The sequence below is a fragment of the Fusarium falciforme genome, chromosome 6, assembly GCF_026873545.1.
Source record: "Fusarium falciforme chromosome 6, complete sequence".
Classification (NCBI taxonomy): Eukaryota; Fungi; Ascomycota; class Sordariomycetes; order Hypocreales; family Nectriaceae; genus Fusarium; species Fusarium falciforme.
Genome location: NC_070549.1, coordinates 2,988,260 through 3,004,465, shown reverse-complemented (window position 1 = coordinate 3,004,465; position 16,206 = coordinate 2,988,260). Strand labels below are relative to the sequence as shown.

Genomic DNA, 16,206 nt, shown 5'->3' with positions numbered 1-16,206 from the left:
AAGCATGTCGTCTTTGTCCTGCGATGTCATGGTATGCTTAGTCTAATTTCTAATTCATAAGGCCATTTCTCTTCAAAGGCAACCCATGCCATATACCATCTCGTACACATTGTCCATGTCTAGTCGAGTTTGTCAAGCCACGACAAGACATTGAACCTCATGCCCTCCTCACATTTATACCAGTACGGCTCGTCACATCTCCACCAGTATGGCTCGTACTCATGCAGCATCCTGGGCGATGCAACGCCGCTGAGAGCTGCCGCCGTGATGCAAGCCCATTGCAAGTCGAGCATGGCTTTGAATTTGGCGGCTTCTCTCCTTGCCATTCGGATGTCGATGCGCTTCCCCAATGGAATTGATAACCCTGTTTGAACTTCCGTAGTTGCCGCTGGCACCTTCGAGGCATGAAGTTGATGCATGGCATTAGCCATCTTGGTCCAGTCGTTTTGCCTCCCTTCAAGGTTCACATGCACCATAGGCTTGGTGTTCTCTAGTCTCGGCATCCAGTGAAAGTCAAGAACAACCACAGACGCGCGGTGATTCAGATGCTGAACTCTGATGCCCTTAAAAGCACAGGAACCACGTGCCCATAGTTCATGAAGCTTCTCGTTGAGGCAAAGCATATTCCAAACTCTATCCGCATCGCCAACGTGCTTGTCGTGTTGATGCATCCAGTCGGTTCCCATCATGACGTTGATCGCTGGACGCAACAACAGAGTTTTCTTCATGGCCGCCTTGCTGTTGCCCCACGACAGAGGGAGTATATGACATACTCTTGGGTTGGGATCTCCGGTGAAGACGCAAACATTCCCATCTCGCTGGAGGCACAGGCTCTTCTCGGACTGGTTGACAGGGTCATCGTTGCGGCTTTGGGAAATGAGGGACTGTTCCAAGACTAGTATCACATTAGCTTCTGCCCATGCTATACAAATGCTTTTAGCCAGTAGGGCCATAACTCACAATGTCGGATTAGCGGAGGGAATGTTGTCATACCCAGATGCAGGAATTCCTCTGTCTGGTCCACTGGCGAAAGGATCCGGCCTGGCTGGAAAACCGACATCGGTGCCATCATAAAGAGGGCGAGATGCACCGTACTCAGTCGAAAAAATTCTCCCATGCTCCATGTCCGGATCTTAGACTCGATCTCTTTGGCATATTCGAGTCGTTGGTTCGCGCGGTGCAAGTGATTAGAGCGAGTCATGATGTCTTAGACTGGGAAGTGTGGGAGAATAGGATGATGTGATGGAAAAATGAGAATGAAGCTGCTCAGCATGATATGGCGGAAAAAAGCATTTTATGCCTACGAAGGTAAAAGTCGGCATTGTATCAGCCCAAGTCAAACGTAGAGGATGGCGGGCCTGAATGGGTAACTAAAGGTTGTGCAAACGCAACGAAAAAACCTTCTTAGAGACATTGAGAGGCTTTCAAATCAGTGCTCGGCCCTATTGTTGAGCCATTCGGATTCGCATCTAACTGTACTGGCTTTGCTGGGAACCTCGTGACGGCCTAGGCAGCGATTCAAGTTCAGGTGGGCGAGAGTATGATTCGGAGGCAGTTTTCTCAAGGCGATGAATTGGACGGGAAATATTACATATCTTCGACTTCTTGGGGGCACGGACTCTGATCTGCGTAGGAATCAAAAGGCTTGGATTTTGTATTTCTCCCTGAAACTAGTCAACTACAACCACCATCTTCCCACCTGTCTGTCCGCTCTCCATAGCCTGGTGAGCAGCCCGAATGTCTTCAAAAGTAAACACCTTCCAAGGCTTGGCGTCAATCTTGCCCTCCGCCACCTTTTCCAGGACGCTCCTCAGGGGCACGTCAGAGACGGGAAAGTCCTTATTTCCGAACACGAAACTACCAAAGAAGCTAAAGTGAACACCGCTGGCCATTTGCAAGAGTGGGTTGAAGCCTCGTGATTCCTCAGGTCCTGCTGGTCCCTTGATCGGGTCAAGACCTCCGAGCCATCCGGCTAGACAGAGACGACCGTCACGGCGGACAAGACGCAGTGAGTCAACGACGGTGCTGTTGCCTACCAGTTCCAACACGCTGTCGAACTTGTCGAAGTCTCCGTCCTTGCTAAGACGTTCGCTCAGGTTGGGTGCTTCGACAACACATTCAGACACTCCGAGATCCTTGAGTGTCGCAAACTTTGATTCACTGCGGGTTGTAGCTGTGACGATGGCACCCGCTTCGACAGCCAGGTTAACAGCTGCCCTGCCAAAAGAAGATGTGGCACCTCTGATGAGGATCCGCTGTCCTCGTTGAAGGTTCAGGTTTCGGAAGAGGCAAGTCCAGGCCGTCGCATAGCTCTCGGGAAGGGCAGCAGCATCAGCCCAAGAGATGGGCAGCTTTTCACCAGGGTTTCCCAGAGCAACGATATTGGAAGTGTTCGCAACGGTATACTCTGCATAGCTACCAGGAATCGTGCGACCAAGTCCTCCCATGAGCGCTGCCACAGGTGTTCCGGGGGCAAACTCGCCGCCTGGACAGTCTTCGATGATTCCAACGCATTCGATGCCGCTGATTGGAACTGATTCAGCCCATTCTCCGCGACGCATATGCATCTCGGCGTGGTTGATGCCAAAGGCCTTGATGCGGATGAGGGCTGTGCCTGGTTCTTTGGCAGACGGCTTCGGAACTTGCTTGATGACGAGATTTTCGACGGGACCAAACTCGGAGATGATGATGGCCTTCATGGTGGTCGACATTTTGGGGATTGTGTGACGCCGTTGCTGGTTTAGTGATGGACTGTAACTGATAGTTGTATGTTGTGAATGTCAACCAGAGGTAAGGGGTGCTGCATACCTATATAGATGTCCTGGACTGTCAGTCACCAATCGCCCTTCAATGCCACGGCGAGCATTTCAGCTGCGGGTGAATTACAAACCTTTCCGACATTTGAGTTCATGGCATATCAGGAAGCTCACATCAGCGTAGGTTTCTGTCAGCCATGGTGTGCCCGCCATCTCAAGGTGCTAGGAGGATGCTACTATCGCAGCAATAAAGATGATTCCAAACAATGCCAAGCTCAGGGCGCGCCTTTGCTAGGCTCTGGCCTGACAAATTCAAATGAACATTGGCTGTCGGGATAGTTACGTACCCCGCCCGTGATGCTAGTCCTCTCGTATTGTCCAGCCAATCATGGCTCGCCGGATTGATGCAATATCAACACTTACGGCATAATGACCCAAAGGTCTTTGTAGGTGCGGCGGATTGCCTATGATGATTTTCTTTGTCCGCGGAGGCGTCATTTAACATGGTGCAGTTTGTCCTCGGGAAGTTGTCCGTTAGTGTTACGGTAATGGTTGATGCCACGGATGTCGGTTGGGAGTCCCGAGTTATCGCCAAGAGTGCTGACTCAGCTATCTTGGCGAGGTCTGAGCCAGCCCGGATGCCCCCCAGTTTCAACTTGCCCGATGCCAAGGCCCGAGGTGAAACTGGTGGCTTTGTTGGCATAGATTGATTGTGCTTATTTGTTTGAAATCGAGAATAGTTACAATAATGACCCCAAAGCCTTGTAACTCATGGATGTATCCCCACGGCCAACAGATCCACCACCGACGATCCGGCCTGTATCCGTTCAGGCTATTTGACTCGGCCCTCGGGGTTCGCTGACCTCTCCACTCTTCGATGCCGATACCGTATCCGTACAAAACACGGAAATGTTTATCCCCGCAACCCTTCATTTCCCTTTGATTATGAATCCAATGTTTGGTTCTGTTGCAGCAACGAAGCGTCCGTTGCACATCACAGAAGAGGTCCCAGCACGTTGAAAACAGACATTCTGCCCCGTTGAGCGTTGAAATGGATGACATCACTTCCTCGCGTGGCCAATCGGCGTTGCGTTCCGTCTCTGAAACTCAACAGGTATGCGCCCTGACCAAGCCACGAGTCCAGCAACTGACACAACCAAGGTCGATACGACATTGCCCGGAAACAACCGTGATGAAAAGGCTGTGTATACCGAAGCAGAGACTACATCTCCGACAAATGGTCGGCAAGATGTGGAACAGCAATACCAAGACCCAGGCCCTGCGCCAGACGGAGGATGGATAGCTTGGATGGTCGGTGAGTTGACACTCATGCACAGCATCACGGAGCTCATATCCTGACAGACCGAAAGTCGTGAGCGGCCATTTCGTTGTCATGAATAGTTGGCAAGTCTACCGTTCGGCTCTGTGAAACCCATCTAACTTCTACCAGGGGCATTATCAACTCGTTCGGCGTCTTCCAACCATACTACGCCCAAATGCTCGACCGCGCCCCCTCCGACATATCCTGGATTGGATCTTTCGAAGTCTTCTTCCTCTTCTTCGTCGGAACCTTTACCGGCCGCATGACAGACGCGGGATACTTTCGACAGCTCTTCGCTCTGGGCTTCCTACTCGTCATCGTCGGTTGCTTCGCCACCTCTTTCTGCAAGACATACTGGCAGTTCTTCCTAGCTCAAGGAATATGCATGGGTCTAGGAAACGGCTTCATCTTCTGTCCTTCGATGGCTACTATCTCGACATACTTTGAGAAGCGGCGTGCTCTGGCTATGGGTGTTGCTGCCGCTGGAAGTGCCACCGGGGGCTTGGTCTACCCGAGTATCATGAGACAGCTCCTCCCTTCAGTTGGATTTCCTTGGGCTATCCGTGCCATTGCCTTTGTACAGCTTGGAACTCTAGGAGTAGCAGCTTGCTTCCTCAAGTCTCGGATTCCACCCCGTAGGTCGGGGCCATTAGTTGAATGGTCTGCGTTCAAGGAACTTGAATACTCCTTCTACGTGCTTGGCTCTTTCATGGTGGGTTCTCTCTCGACTTAACTTCAATGTCCAAGGAGCTGACTAACAAATCAAGGCTTTCTGGGGAGTATACTTTGCCTTCTACTACCTCGCAGCTTATGCTCGAGACGTCCTAGGAGTCAGTTTCACCCGATCCCTCGACGTCCTGCTGGTCCTCAACGGAACCGGGGCCATCGGCCGTGTAATACCAAATTACATTGCAGACCGCTACGGCTGCCTCACAGTTCAGATCCCATTGGCTCTAGTAACCGGGGTAATGATGTACTGCTGGGCAGCTATAAAGTCCACCACCGGCCTATTCATATGGGCCGCCATCTACGGGATATGGACTGGAGGCGTACAAAGCATGTTCCCCGTTGGCCTGAGCAGCATGACGTCCGATCCGAGCAGACAGGGTACCAGGCTAGGCATGGCCTTTACGATTGTGAGCTTCGCCACGCTGACGGGCCAGCCAATCGCAGGGGCCATCATCAAAGCGCAGGGTGGGCAGTACGTCGGGGCCCAGGCTTTTGCAGGGAGCTGCTTAATTCTTGGAAGCTGTTCCTTTGTTATTGCCAAGGGCATCAGAGCGAAGAAGCTAGATCAGGGTTGGAAGGCCAAGGTGTAAGCAAAGGGGTGCAGTTCTTTGTTCTCTCTCACTGCTGGGGGCTCCAGTTAGAAATCGACCCAGTCCCGTCAAATTGGAAAGATGTCTCCGCTTAGTGTGTCATGCAGCAACCACAAAAGCTGGTTTCTCGAGTACTTTAAACATTGGGGGGTTTTGTCGCCGTTTGGCCGAGTATTCACAATGGAAAGGGACGTCGCATTGCCACCAACAAACAGGAACTACAAGGTGAACCAGGCAGTTCTCTATCAAACTACATCTAACCCCGATCAGAATGCCATCGCCATTCTCAACACTCGGCGCCGCCCAAAGAGACCAAGCGCAAGACCAGATGGCACTGTCCCAGTACTCGGTGGTATTCCAAGCAAGGATGAAAATCCCGACCTGAGAGGAACTCCAAGCCTCGCCGGAATGAAAGAATGGCTGCATCTTATCGGTCACTCGGTATGACTCGCTTGCAATACCCGGGACTACACTGACCAAGCACAAAGACGGCTGACATCGACCGCCTCAATATCATCCACGTCGCCGGCACCAAGGGAAAGGGCAGCACCTGCGCCCTCATCGAATCCTTCCTCAGGGCCCACGGGAAAAGAACCGGCTTCCCACGCAAAACAGGTCTCTACACATCGCCACACCTCATACACCCCGAGGAGAGAATTCGACTCGATTTCCAACCCATCGACCGGGATCTTTTCGCAAGATACTTCTTCAAGGTGTGGGATGCCCTGACTAGAAGCTCAGGCCCCTTGCCTCGTTATCTTCAGCTCCTCGCCCTAGTGTCTTTTCATACCTTTATCAGAGAGGGCGTCGAAGCAGCCATCGTTGAGACTCGCCACGGAGGCGAGTACGACGCTACCAATGTCATTGAGCACCCCGTCGTGTCTGTCATCACTCCACTCGGGATGGACCACGTAAAGCAGCTGGGCCCTACAATTGAAACTATTGCCTGGCACAAGGCGGGCATCTTCAAAACCGGATCCCCTGCTCTTTCGTCTCTACAAGAAACCCCTGGTGCTGAGATTCTGCTGCACCGCTCGATAGAGAAAGGGGTCAATCTTGAGTTTGTCGAGTTGGACTCTCCTTTCCCTGAAGACGTACCACAGTTAAGGCCCGATGTGCAGCGTACCAACTGCTCTGTTGCACTTGCCGCTGCTGATCGTTTTCTCCGGGAAAAGAAAGCTGGACCATTGTCGCCCTCGGATAAACTGCACGGCATAAGTCAGTTTTCTTGGCCGGGGCGGTTCCAGCATGTGGTAGAGGACAAGTTCAACTGGTTCCTCGACGGTGCGCACAATGAGATGAGTGTTGTCAAAGCCGCTGAATGGTTCATTGATAACACGGCTCAAAGGTGCTGTGTCTCAATGGCTGCTGCCCGTATCATGCTGACCCCTAGACAGAACCGCTCCTACGCGTATCTTGATCTTTGGTCAAGTCTCGAACCAGAGAAATGGAGTATCAGTGCTCAAGCGCTTGGCCAACGAACTCTATCGCGTCCAGATTCACCACGTCATCTTCACTCTATACGATCCAAGGCAGGAGTTCGATGTCGAACCCACTCCAGGTCGGAACGAGCCTCCTCCCTGCGAAACTACGTTCTAACTAACAAATAGCCATTATTTCTGGCTTAGAAATTATATCCCATAGGGCGTATGGTGAAGCATGGAGGAGGTTGCACCAGGATTCCCGTGTCCTCTATACGCCTAGCGTCCACTATGCCCTGGACACCGCCAGGAACCTTGGGGTATCAGCTGGAGGAATGCACACACTTGTCACAGGAAGTCAGCATCTTGTCGGTGCCGCATTGTTTTGCCTCAATGGTGGCGCTTTAGTGTAGGAGGCGCCGAGCAGGCTCGCACAGATGGGACATAGTCTCTGATAGAACACCACCCTTCAGCAAACACCGGACAAGCCGTCATCGTATAGGGGTTAGTACATCAGTTTGTGGTCTCTTGAAGCACTGAAAACGCAAGTTCGAGTCTTGCTGACGGCAAGGCATTGCTTTTTGCCATTTCTCCCTGTTTTAGGGGCGTTTAGCCTGCTGGTCATGAATTATGATGATGTGACCACAGACATGCCATGCATCAGCAGTGCCCCCCCGTCTAGTTTTCTAAAAGTTCGTCGATAAGCAGGCAAGGCGAGACTGTCCAGTCGGGTTGCTAACAGGAAGCCGTTGGTCTGTCAAATCGAATGGATGGTTGGGTACTTTACACTTGAAGATAGATTAGCTACATCAACATTTTTGATCCTCCACATCATGTCATCCATGTCGTGAGGGGTTATTCATCCCAAATACCGGACAATCTGATGAGTGATATGGCTGCTTCACGGGTAGAATTGGGCTACTGGAACGGCCATCCCGAAGGCCAACCCATATAGCTTACTTGCTTGTCAAAACATAAATATAAGTATTAAAGCAGAACTGCCCCTATGCTCCCTCAGGCTGACCTCGAAAAGTTTCTGAGAGCCATTCGCGGCCAGTCAGGGTAGTCCAGAAACTCGTCGATGAGAAACCTGTGCGGCTTGTGTGCGGAAACATAACGGCGTCGAAGGAGCACCTTCACCAGGCACTAAGGTTGGTGAGAAATATCAGATAACAACACCAATCCAAGTCAGCAAAGCAATCAGTCAACGGTGTTGTGGTGGCCGAATGTCTTTGGCGCCCAGCATCCCATCACTTTTTCAAAGTTCGAAGGGCTCGTGGCGCTCAAAGCCCATTCCCTTGATGTACCTAAGGTGACCTCTTGGGAGCCTCCAAGCAAAAAAAAACCATCATCGGTCTCTCTTGTTGTGTTCCCGACTTCTCCAGCACCAGTAACACAGCACCTCGTCAACAAAAGCGCGTGATAGGACAGCATGGGCAAGCACAACCGTCCTGCAGCCCTGTTTCAAAGCTTGAAGAGACTCCAATGATGCTGAGATTCAAGATAAATTAAGAACGACATCGTCGTCCTTTCTGTTTTTTTCGTAGGGGAAGTAACGTTGGTGGGGGGCGTCTGGAGACGGGGGTATTTCTCGCGGTGGCTACAAGAGCTTGGGGGGATCTCTCGCCGGCGTATAGGTATCCCCAATTTCAAATATACCTGGAGAGCCGTGTTAGTAGATCAGAAAGGAGGGAAGTGAGTTGGCCTCGACTATTGGAGGGCTTACAAGATAGAGTGACCAGTGATGTTGGCGCAGTTCCTCAGACAGTCAATTTGTCTTGATCTCTCCCTGAATCGTTTCGCTTTAGTGGAGGAGGTTGACCAGGTTTCCGAAGGTTCATTGACCAGTGGAAACTAGAGACTGTTAGAAAATACTCTATAGCTGCAGATGCGATGGAGGCAGACAGGCTGCCATGTTATAGACTCTTTGAGAAGAGGGTTTCCCAAGGTCGTTTACAAGGGCCTCTCGTCCTGTCGTCGCACAAGAAGAAATCACAATATCCACTTTCTAAAGAACAAAGGGAGGCAGCTAGAAGCAAAAGTGATGGTCCTCGCCAAACCACCCGCACCGAGGAAGCCCAAATGAGGCCTTTGATGACTCAGCTTCAAGATTTCCCACGCACCTCGTCAGGGCCAGGGTAGCACACACTGCCTCTCCGGTCAAGTCAAAGATATTTTTGTTAGGGCTCGCTGGTCTTTTGATCAGCCATTTCGTTCTTATTTTATTTACTTGATATTCGTTGTCGAAGGGAGAGTACTTTTCCCAGCCCAGCTTCTACAGGTCGTCTCCCCCTGAGCCTTGGTCATGGTGCTTGTGCGAGTAGCTGCGAAAACATCCAAGCACCACCACCACTTGAATCTAACACTCTATGCATATCAAAAGTTCATTTTGAGTCTTACTGGCTGTGTTAGTGATCCCCTATGTCCTTAAGGCTCAGGTTCACAGCGCCTTCAGGGGGCGAGGCTGATGTCCACCGAAGTGCTCGGGCCGGCTATAGATTCCCCAAGGCTCAGGCCTACGATTCAGGTCTCTTTATCTTTCTCTTGAGCTTTGAAAAGATGGTACTGATTTCTGATTCTCTTCAGATTACCAAGAATCGTGTGAAGACCTCTCCCTCGAGCCCACCCCTTACCTCCACCGAACGACCTCTTCGACGTCCCGTCACTCTACAAAGACCCCGAGGGAATTGATCAAGTACCATCTCAGTTTTCCGATTTTTCCACCAGGCCTCAGATGTTTTCTCGTTGTAGGTGTCCCTTAGCGGGAAACAACGACAGGGATAACAGTCGTGCAGCGCAGATTCGAAGGCCCAAACCTTAGGGAAGCCACATCGCGGGAAGAATCTGGTCAAAAACTGTTTCTTCTATCTACTGCTACCTTTACAATGCATGGCGACGCTGGAAGCTTTAGAGGTCCCTGGGAATGAGGGGATTTGCCTTGGGGTCTACCAGAGCTAGACGCGTTCTTGGGCTGGCACTTGGACATTGCTTACTTGATAGGCGTCTGGTGAGCTTCAAGAGCATATAAAGAGATTAGACAGCATATGGGCAGCATTTTCGTGAAGATATTTTACATAGAAGACATGGCCTGCCTCAAGGTCTGGATTCGAGTGCCGTAGTCCCAAACCCCCTCGGCTCGCTGACCCTGAGAATCCCACCAGCCAGCTCCGGAAGATTTCCTCCGGCAGGCAGCCATTTTCCAGCAGCACGCTGCGTCGGGTCTACAGCAGGAGAGAAGTCAGGTGGTCGTGATCGCGTCTCCATGGAGACGCGTGTTGTTCGCATCATTTGCCACAGTTCAAACTACGCGTGGCGGCACATGGAGAAACACGTCTACAGGGCATCACGAGCAGGGACGAGAGGGTTTACAGAGCGAAATTTCATTCTGTACTGTGGATGTTACAAAAAGCTATCCTGCCCTGGGCGCAGTGGCCCTTGGCCGGCCTCGAGTCAGATTCCTTTCCATGCTGCTGCCTCCATCACCCGCAGTCAGTGACCATGTTCCCACCCTCATCAGCTGAGCCGATTGTTGAGTGACGATTCCTTTTCGTCCTCCGTTGAATGAATCATCTCGTCAGTTGCTGTGAAATGATCGTGCAAAAAGTGAGTGGCGTGTGAAGAGTGTTCCCCGCAGAAACCTCTACGTGCGTCCAGGCCACTTGGATCACACTCGAACTCGGACGAGTTCTTCAGACGGCAATGTTGATGAAGTTGCACTTCTCGGGGGCGACATACTTAAGGAAGCGGAACTTCCAGTCGTCGAGAGCTTCAATGTCGGCCTTGGTGACGCGACCCTTCTTGGCATTCTGGACAACCTTGTCGACGATCTTCTTCGCCTCGCGGAGCATGAGTCCCAGGAACAGGTGAACCACGATGGGATAGAAGAGGATGATCATGTGCAGAACAGCGAATCCCAGAAGGAGACAGGCGAAGAAACCATCAGAAGCAAAGAAGGCTGAGAAACAAACGACAGCACTGTAGTCGGAGTTAGGACAGCCATTCCAGACGAAAAGAAGCACGATTTTTACTTACATGCCAGTGCCAAGGTTGAAACGATCAATACCAGGCTTTGTGCGCTTGTAATGGACCTCGAGAACGTTGATGATATGGGACATGATACCGAGCTGGCGAATGGCGTCAAGGGACTTCTCGATGTAAATTCTCTCCTGGACGCGACCCATGTAGCGAGCAAGGTACCAGAAAGCTAAAGAGAGTATATTTAGCAATGTGCCATGGAACAGGTGGAAGGGGGGGAGTAGCTTACTGCGAGAGACACCGGGCTGGCTGGCGGAAATCATGGCTCGAGCGTAAGTCTCGAAAGCCAAGAGGTGAGTAACCAGGAACAACTTGGCGAACTGGCGGCGAAAGTCGAAGTCGGCCTTGAGGTCAGGCCCGAGGCTGACAACCTCGACGTCGGTTCCCTCGACGACCATGCCGCGGAAGAAAGGTCTACCGTCGTTGCGGCGGGCGTCGACAAGATCCTCGTGGTGAGGATAAGTGAAAGGGACAAGGGCGTTGCCGCCGTCGTTCTGGACAGTGTGATCCATGGCGATGAGATGTTTCTTGAACCTTGAGGGGAAGAGAAACAAACAGTCGAGCGACTTGGAAAAGTCAAAGGCGATTGTGTGTGTGTGTGGTAGCAGATGCTCAAAGGGCTTTGTGATGATGGGTACAAGGGAATGCTGCGCTTCGCGGCAAACTCTTCGAAGAAGAAAAGAATGCTTTGAAGAAAGAGAAGAATGCTTGAAATGTCTTGACGACAAGGAGAGAGTGTGCGGTTGCGAAGGGAAAAGTGAGGGTGAGTGGGAAGATTCTCTTGGGGAAGAAGAGAAGAAGCGGGGAGATTTTGTTTTTCTGAGCCGGCACGGTCTATATGCCTGCGTGGGAACGCTTGACACTGCGAGCTGGCACTGGCAGGATGGGGAACTTATCCGCCAATCTCGAGCGTGTCCCTCTTTGGAACAGTTCCAGGGACTTCGCCCACTACGGACGGTTAGGTCCAGGGGTTTGATATTGGGAATTCAGTGGCCTCGTGCAGCTGCGCTCCCCGTATGCCGACAGCCAGAGCAGTACCTAGCCTCTAAATGAAGCCCTGGTGATGTATCATGGCCCCTAACTTCCTCGTGCATGCCCAAGTTGTTCGACATATTACGCCCCTCGAGTCCTCAAGTCCAATACACCTCGTCAGAAGTCAGTTCTTTGTTCTCTTCATCTCTCTGCGTGCCTGAGAATGCCATATAACAAGCTGCGTTGCAAGGTAGTCGTGGTGCATCCAAACGCTTCGTCCCCAGCCAAGTGCTGCGCCCGTCGGTCCGCTCCAGCTCTCTCTCACGACCCCGATATTGTCCCAGATGCCCCTTCACTCCTTTGGAAGGATTCTTTCAAGCTCTACATATACATACTTGTCTGTCATTTCCAGCGCTTCCGACCGAGTCCAGCGAAACCTGCCGGTCTTCACGGTCGCTACCATGAAACTCGGCCTTTGCACATCGCCTGCGCAGTCTTTCCAGGTATAGTGTCGCTCACTGGCAGATATAAATACTCTCTACTGTTCCTTTAAGTCTCTGGCTAACTGGCATTCAGTCTTCGCTTTGTAAAAATCGTTCCGCTACAACCTCTGGTGCTGCTGGCTGTTCTCCCAAACCGACGTTTCTCTCCCTCGCGCTCTCCCAAGAAGAGCCGATCCCCCAATCATCGCATTATCTCAAATAAAAGCTTCTCAACTACTTCTTTACATCAGGAGTAAGTTCCCCTATTCCATCAGTAGGAACTGTGAAGCAGCAGTACTGACTTACACTACCAAGCAGTTCTTTCAAGCTAACACCATGAGAAGATTCCAGTTCCCTCGAGCCAGACCGTGGCATCCTTCGGCCGTCTTCAACTTCTTGCTCAAGATATCCTACTTTGCTCTGGGAACCGTTGTGGGTGGAAAGGGGGTCGAAGACCTCTGGTACACCATACACCGTGCCAGCCCGAAATACTACTTGCTCCCCGTCAGCCAGGGTTCTCGCCGGACACCTGTCAGGGCCAGTATGGCAGCTGTAGCTTCCTCGGAGTACAAGAGTATGTGGGCTTTCTTCTGCGAGCTGGTTCGAAACGTGCGTCCAAAGGCTATCCTGGTACCATTCGACGCTTTCCATTGCCGACGTGGACGGAGGGCAGTCAAACCATCACCAGGTATTTCAGGGGCAGATCAAGGGCATCTTCACGAATCAGCTTTGATCTTCTTGATCTTCTTGCTTGGTATCTACAAGTATATTTGAGTTCATGGGGAAGTCTAGCAGGGCTTACGCAGCAAGTATTACCACGACCTCACACTTTTGATTCTCTGCTAACGACTATGCAGTTACCAATCCCGTACCCTTCCTCCTTCGAGCATTCCAACATGCCAAGGCTACATTCGATAAAATTTACTTGGCCTAGATCGTCAGCATTGCTCCTCCGTCGAAAGAGAAGCGTGAGAAGGGACACCAGTTGAGGAATCTCAGGGTCGGCATGAGGGAAGCTTGGGAGTCAGGCCCAAAAGAAGAGCTTGTCTACATCTATACACACGGTTCTCTGAGCATATACTACAGTTTTGAGAATTTACGGAGGGTAGAGAAGACTGCAACAGATTTGACAGGGCGAGACCAAGCCGTTCAGCACCATTCGAGCTGCGAGCTGAAGTAGGCGAGGTCCCAGATACCCCTGAATTCCACCTACGAAATCAAAATCAATTTCGAACTGTTTTGATTTTTATATGTCTTTCCAAGATCAATTTTCTGTTGTTTTGCATGTTGGAATTCCATGTCTCTTCGCATTCCTATCCTGATTCAGCGCAAGTAACTCTGCTGATGGTCTTCGCGGGGCGCAGCCGCATCGGCTATCGACAGATGCGTTACGTTGCAACATGAATATCCCAGTAAATTACAGGGGCCGCAGCCACTGTAAGGCTGTTTCCCCCACTGCTCGTCGTAAACCGTATTGCTGCAATTTGCACTGCCAGCACCTCCCTCACCTGCGACGATCATGGCCACTCCGAGCATGGCACCAACTATCTTCAAGTCCATTTATATAATGTGGTCTTAGTACGTCTTATATATATATATAGTTGACCTGTTGACAGAGTTCCACATGTCCTGCAACGAGCCTCCGAGTGCAAAACATCCGCCGCAGAAGCAGCATCCAACATGAAGTCCTCTATCCTCCCTCTCTTTAGCCTCCTCTGGCTTCCTCTAGCCTCTTCATACTGTCCTCCAACTGGCCCAGTCCTTCCTCCCCCAAAAGTCCCATCAGACGGAAACCTCACCGACTCTTTGGCCGAAAGCCTTAGGGATCTCGTGCAGTCAAGCAAGGCTTGGAACGCTTCGACAAACTCCTTCTCCGTCAAGGTGACCAGCGAGGAACAGACTCTGTCCAGTTTCCACCATACCGCTGGCAACCTCAACAAGACTGGCGTTAGCCAAGGTGACCAGCAGTTCCATCTACCGCATGGCCAGTGTTACCAAAGTCTTCACAGTCCTGGCTCTTTTGCTCCAGGAGAACCTCAGCCTCGACGATCCCGCTTCGAAATATGTGCCAGAGTTGGCCAAGATCGATCACTACAAGGACATCACGCTCAGGGTGTTGGCCAGCCAGCTTGGTGGTGTCCCTCGTGAAGGCGGCAAGTCCTGCTCTGCTCCTTTGGCTCGTGCCAACCTCTAGTTGACTAACATTTTGTAGGATACGCTTTTGACTTAGCTACAGGACTTGAATCCAAGACTCTCCGTGCCTTAGGTTTCCCGGAAGCATATTCAGCCTCTGGTACTCCTGTCTGTGACACTGCAGACACTGGACTGTGTACTCGTTCTGGTCAGTAGAGTCTCTCGTCAGCCATCTCTATGCTTCTTCTAACAAGGTCTACACAGAATTCTTCGAATCCCTCAAGAACAACAATCTCACCTGGCAGCCAGGCCAGAAGGTAGCCTACTCCAACAGCGGCTTCATCATCCTTGGCTTTGTTCTCGAGAGGGTGGCCTCGATGAAGTTCAGAGACATCATCTACGAGAAGATCTCCAAGCCCCTGGGTCTCTCCTCGTCCACTGGTTTCGAGCTTCAGGATTCATCACGGGCAGTACTTCCCCTTGACGGCGGGTTCGAGCTGATGTCTGTTCCCCTGGGGAACTATGACCTGTGAGCCAACTCCTCTCTCTTCTGTAAATCAACTACTAACTGCTGTGAAAGAACAGCTGGGTTGTACACAACCCCTGAAGACCTCGCAAAGTTCATTCGAAGCATCCTCCGCCACGACCTCCTTTCCGCTCCCCGAACCGACCTCTGGCTCAAGCCTACCTCGTTCCTCTCGACCGCTCAAGGCGCAGTTGGCATGCCCTGGGAGATCTACCGAGTCTCGGATGTAACGCCCTCTCCGCGGCCTGTCGACGTTTACACCAAAGCTGGCGACGGCGTCTTGTACGCCGCCTACATCGTCATCATCCCCGAGTATAACGTCGGAATCACAATCAATGTCGCAGGGTCCGACAGCTACGCGGCTGGAAGAGATATACTGGATCTCGTGGTTCAGGAGGTAGTGCGTTACTTCGAAAGCCTAGCTTGCGAGCAGGCACGCAACAGGTACACTGGGAAATACACGAACGGCAAAGGCTCCCTTGTTCTCATTGTTGATCAAGGTCCTGGAATCAAGATCGCAGAGTGGACAAGTCAGGGCAAGTCCTTGCTGGAGGCCTGGGCAGCGATCAGCGGCGGCAACGATCCTAACGTCGACGCACGCATCTATCCAGTGTGCGAGAACGAGCGTTGGCGTGTAGTATTCGAAGCCGTCAACAACCAGAGGTCTGTGACAGGTATTTACAAAGATTACTGCGCCAATTGGTTCTCAGTTGATCAGTTCCGCTATCAGGGGTTGCCTGTGGACGAGATTGACTTTGTCACCGAGGATGGAATGATCAAGGGGCTCAGTGCCCCAGGTTTGAGGCAGCAGCTTTCAAAGGCTTCTTATAAGATATGAGAAGATGTATCTTAATCTGGGCAATAGATTATAAGGGCGTAATGCTGCGTAGACCGGAACATGATGGAGACTTTTTCAAAGTGCGCACCACGGGCTTACAGGCACCATGCACCACCACGTTGATTTCTGTAGACTGCTCTCATGCATTTCCAAGGATTTACTGGAAATTACATCATTCAACAGGTACAAAGGAGCTAGAATTCGGCTGTTTGCCCATCAAGGTCACCCGCCATTGTCGAGTCCCCTGAACAAAGAGCTTGCAGTGCACGCGGTAGCAAACGACAGTGGATATTCGGCCAGTGTTGTTCAGGCACCGACTCATCCATACTGTGACTGACCTTTTGCCTGGCGGCACGAACTTGCAATTGTTCTGTGCCAGATTTCAACTTCTGCTCGTCAACCC

The 16,206-nt window shown here is 51.5% G+C and overlaps 4 protein-coding genes across 4 annotated transcripts; 1 reads left to right on the top strand and 3 right to left on the bottom strand.

Annotated features, from left to right (window-relative positions):
- Positions 1 to 119: 119 nt before the first annotated feature.
- On the bottom strand, positions 120 to 1,201 carry NCS54_00850500 (HNHc domain-containing protein; the record flags this gene model as incomplete). Its single annotated transcript, XM_053153890.1, has 2 exons — positions 120 to 895; positions 961 to 1,201. The coding sequence occupies 2 exons, from the start codon at positions 1,199 to 1,201 to the stop codon at positions 120 to 122; spliced, it is 1,017 nt and encodes a 338-aa protein (XP_053009865.1).
- Positions 1,202 to 1,670: 469 nt separating this feature from the next.
- On the bottom strand, positions 1,671 to 2,711 carry NCS54_00850400 (PKS-ER domain-containing protein; the record flags this gene model as incomplete). The annotated part of the gene is made up of 1 exon (XM_053153889.1): positions 1,671 to 2,711. One exon carries the CDS (start codon positions 2,709 to 2,711, stop codon positions 1,671 to 1,673), a length of 1,041 nt encoding a protein of 346 aa, XP_053009864.1.
- A 1,096-nt stretch (positions 2,712 to 3,807) lies between these two features.
- Positions 3,808 to 6,995, top strand: NCS54_00850300 (Mur-ligase-M domain-containing protein; the record flags this gene model as incomplete). Its single annotated transcript, XM_053153888.1, has 8 exons — positions 3,808 to 3,870; positions 3,918 to 4,071; positions 4,127 to 4,160; positions 4,207 to 4,789; positions 4,845 to 5,392; positions 5,612 to 5,837; positions 5,885 to 6,744; positions 6,794 to 6,995. 8 exons carry the CDS (start codon positions 3,808 to 3,810, stop codon positions 6,993 to 6,995), a joined length of 2,670 nt encoding a protein of 889 aa, XP_053009863.1.
- A 3,511-nt stretch (positions 6,996 to 10,506) lies between these two features.
- NCS54_00850200 (Hypothetical protein) lies at positions 10,507 to 11,364 on the bottom strand (the record flags this gene model as incomplete). The annotated part of the gene is made up of 3 exons (XM_053153887.1): positions 10,507 to 10,792; positions 10,850 to 11,021; positions 11,082 to 11,364. The coding sequence occupies 3 exons, from the start codon at positions 11,362 to 11,364 to the stop codon at positions 10,507 to 10,509; spliced, it is 741 nt and encodes a 246-aa protein (XP_053009862.1).
- Positions 11,365 to 16,206: the final 4,842 nt, after the last annotated feature.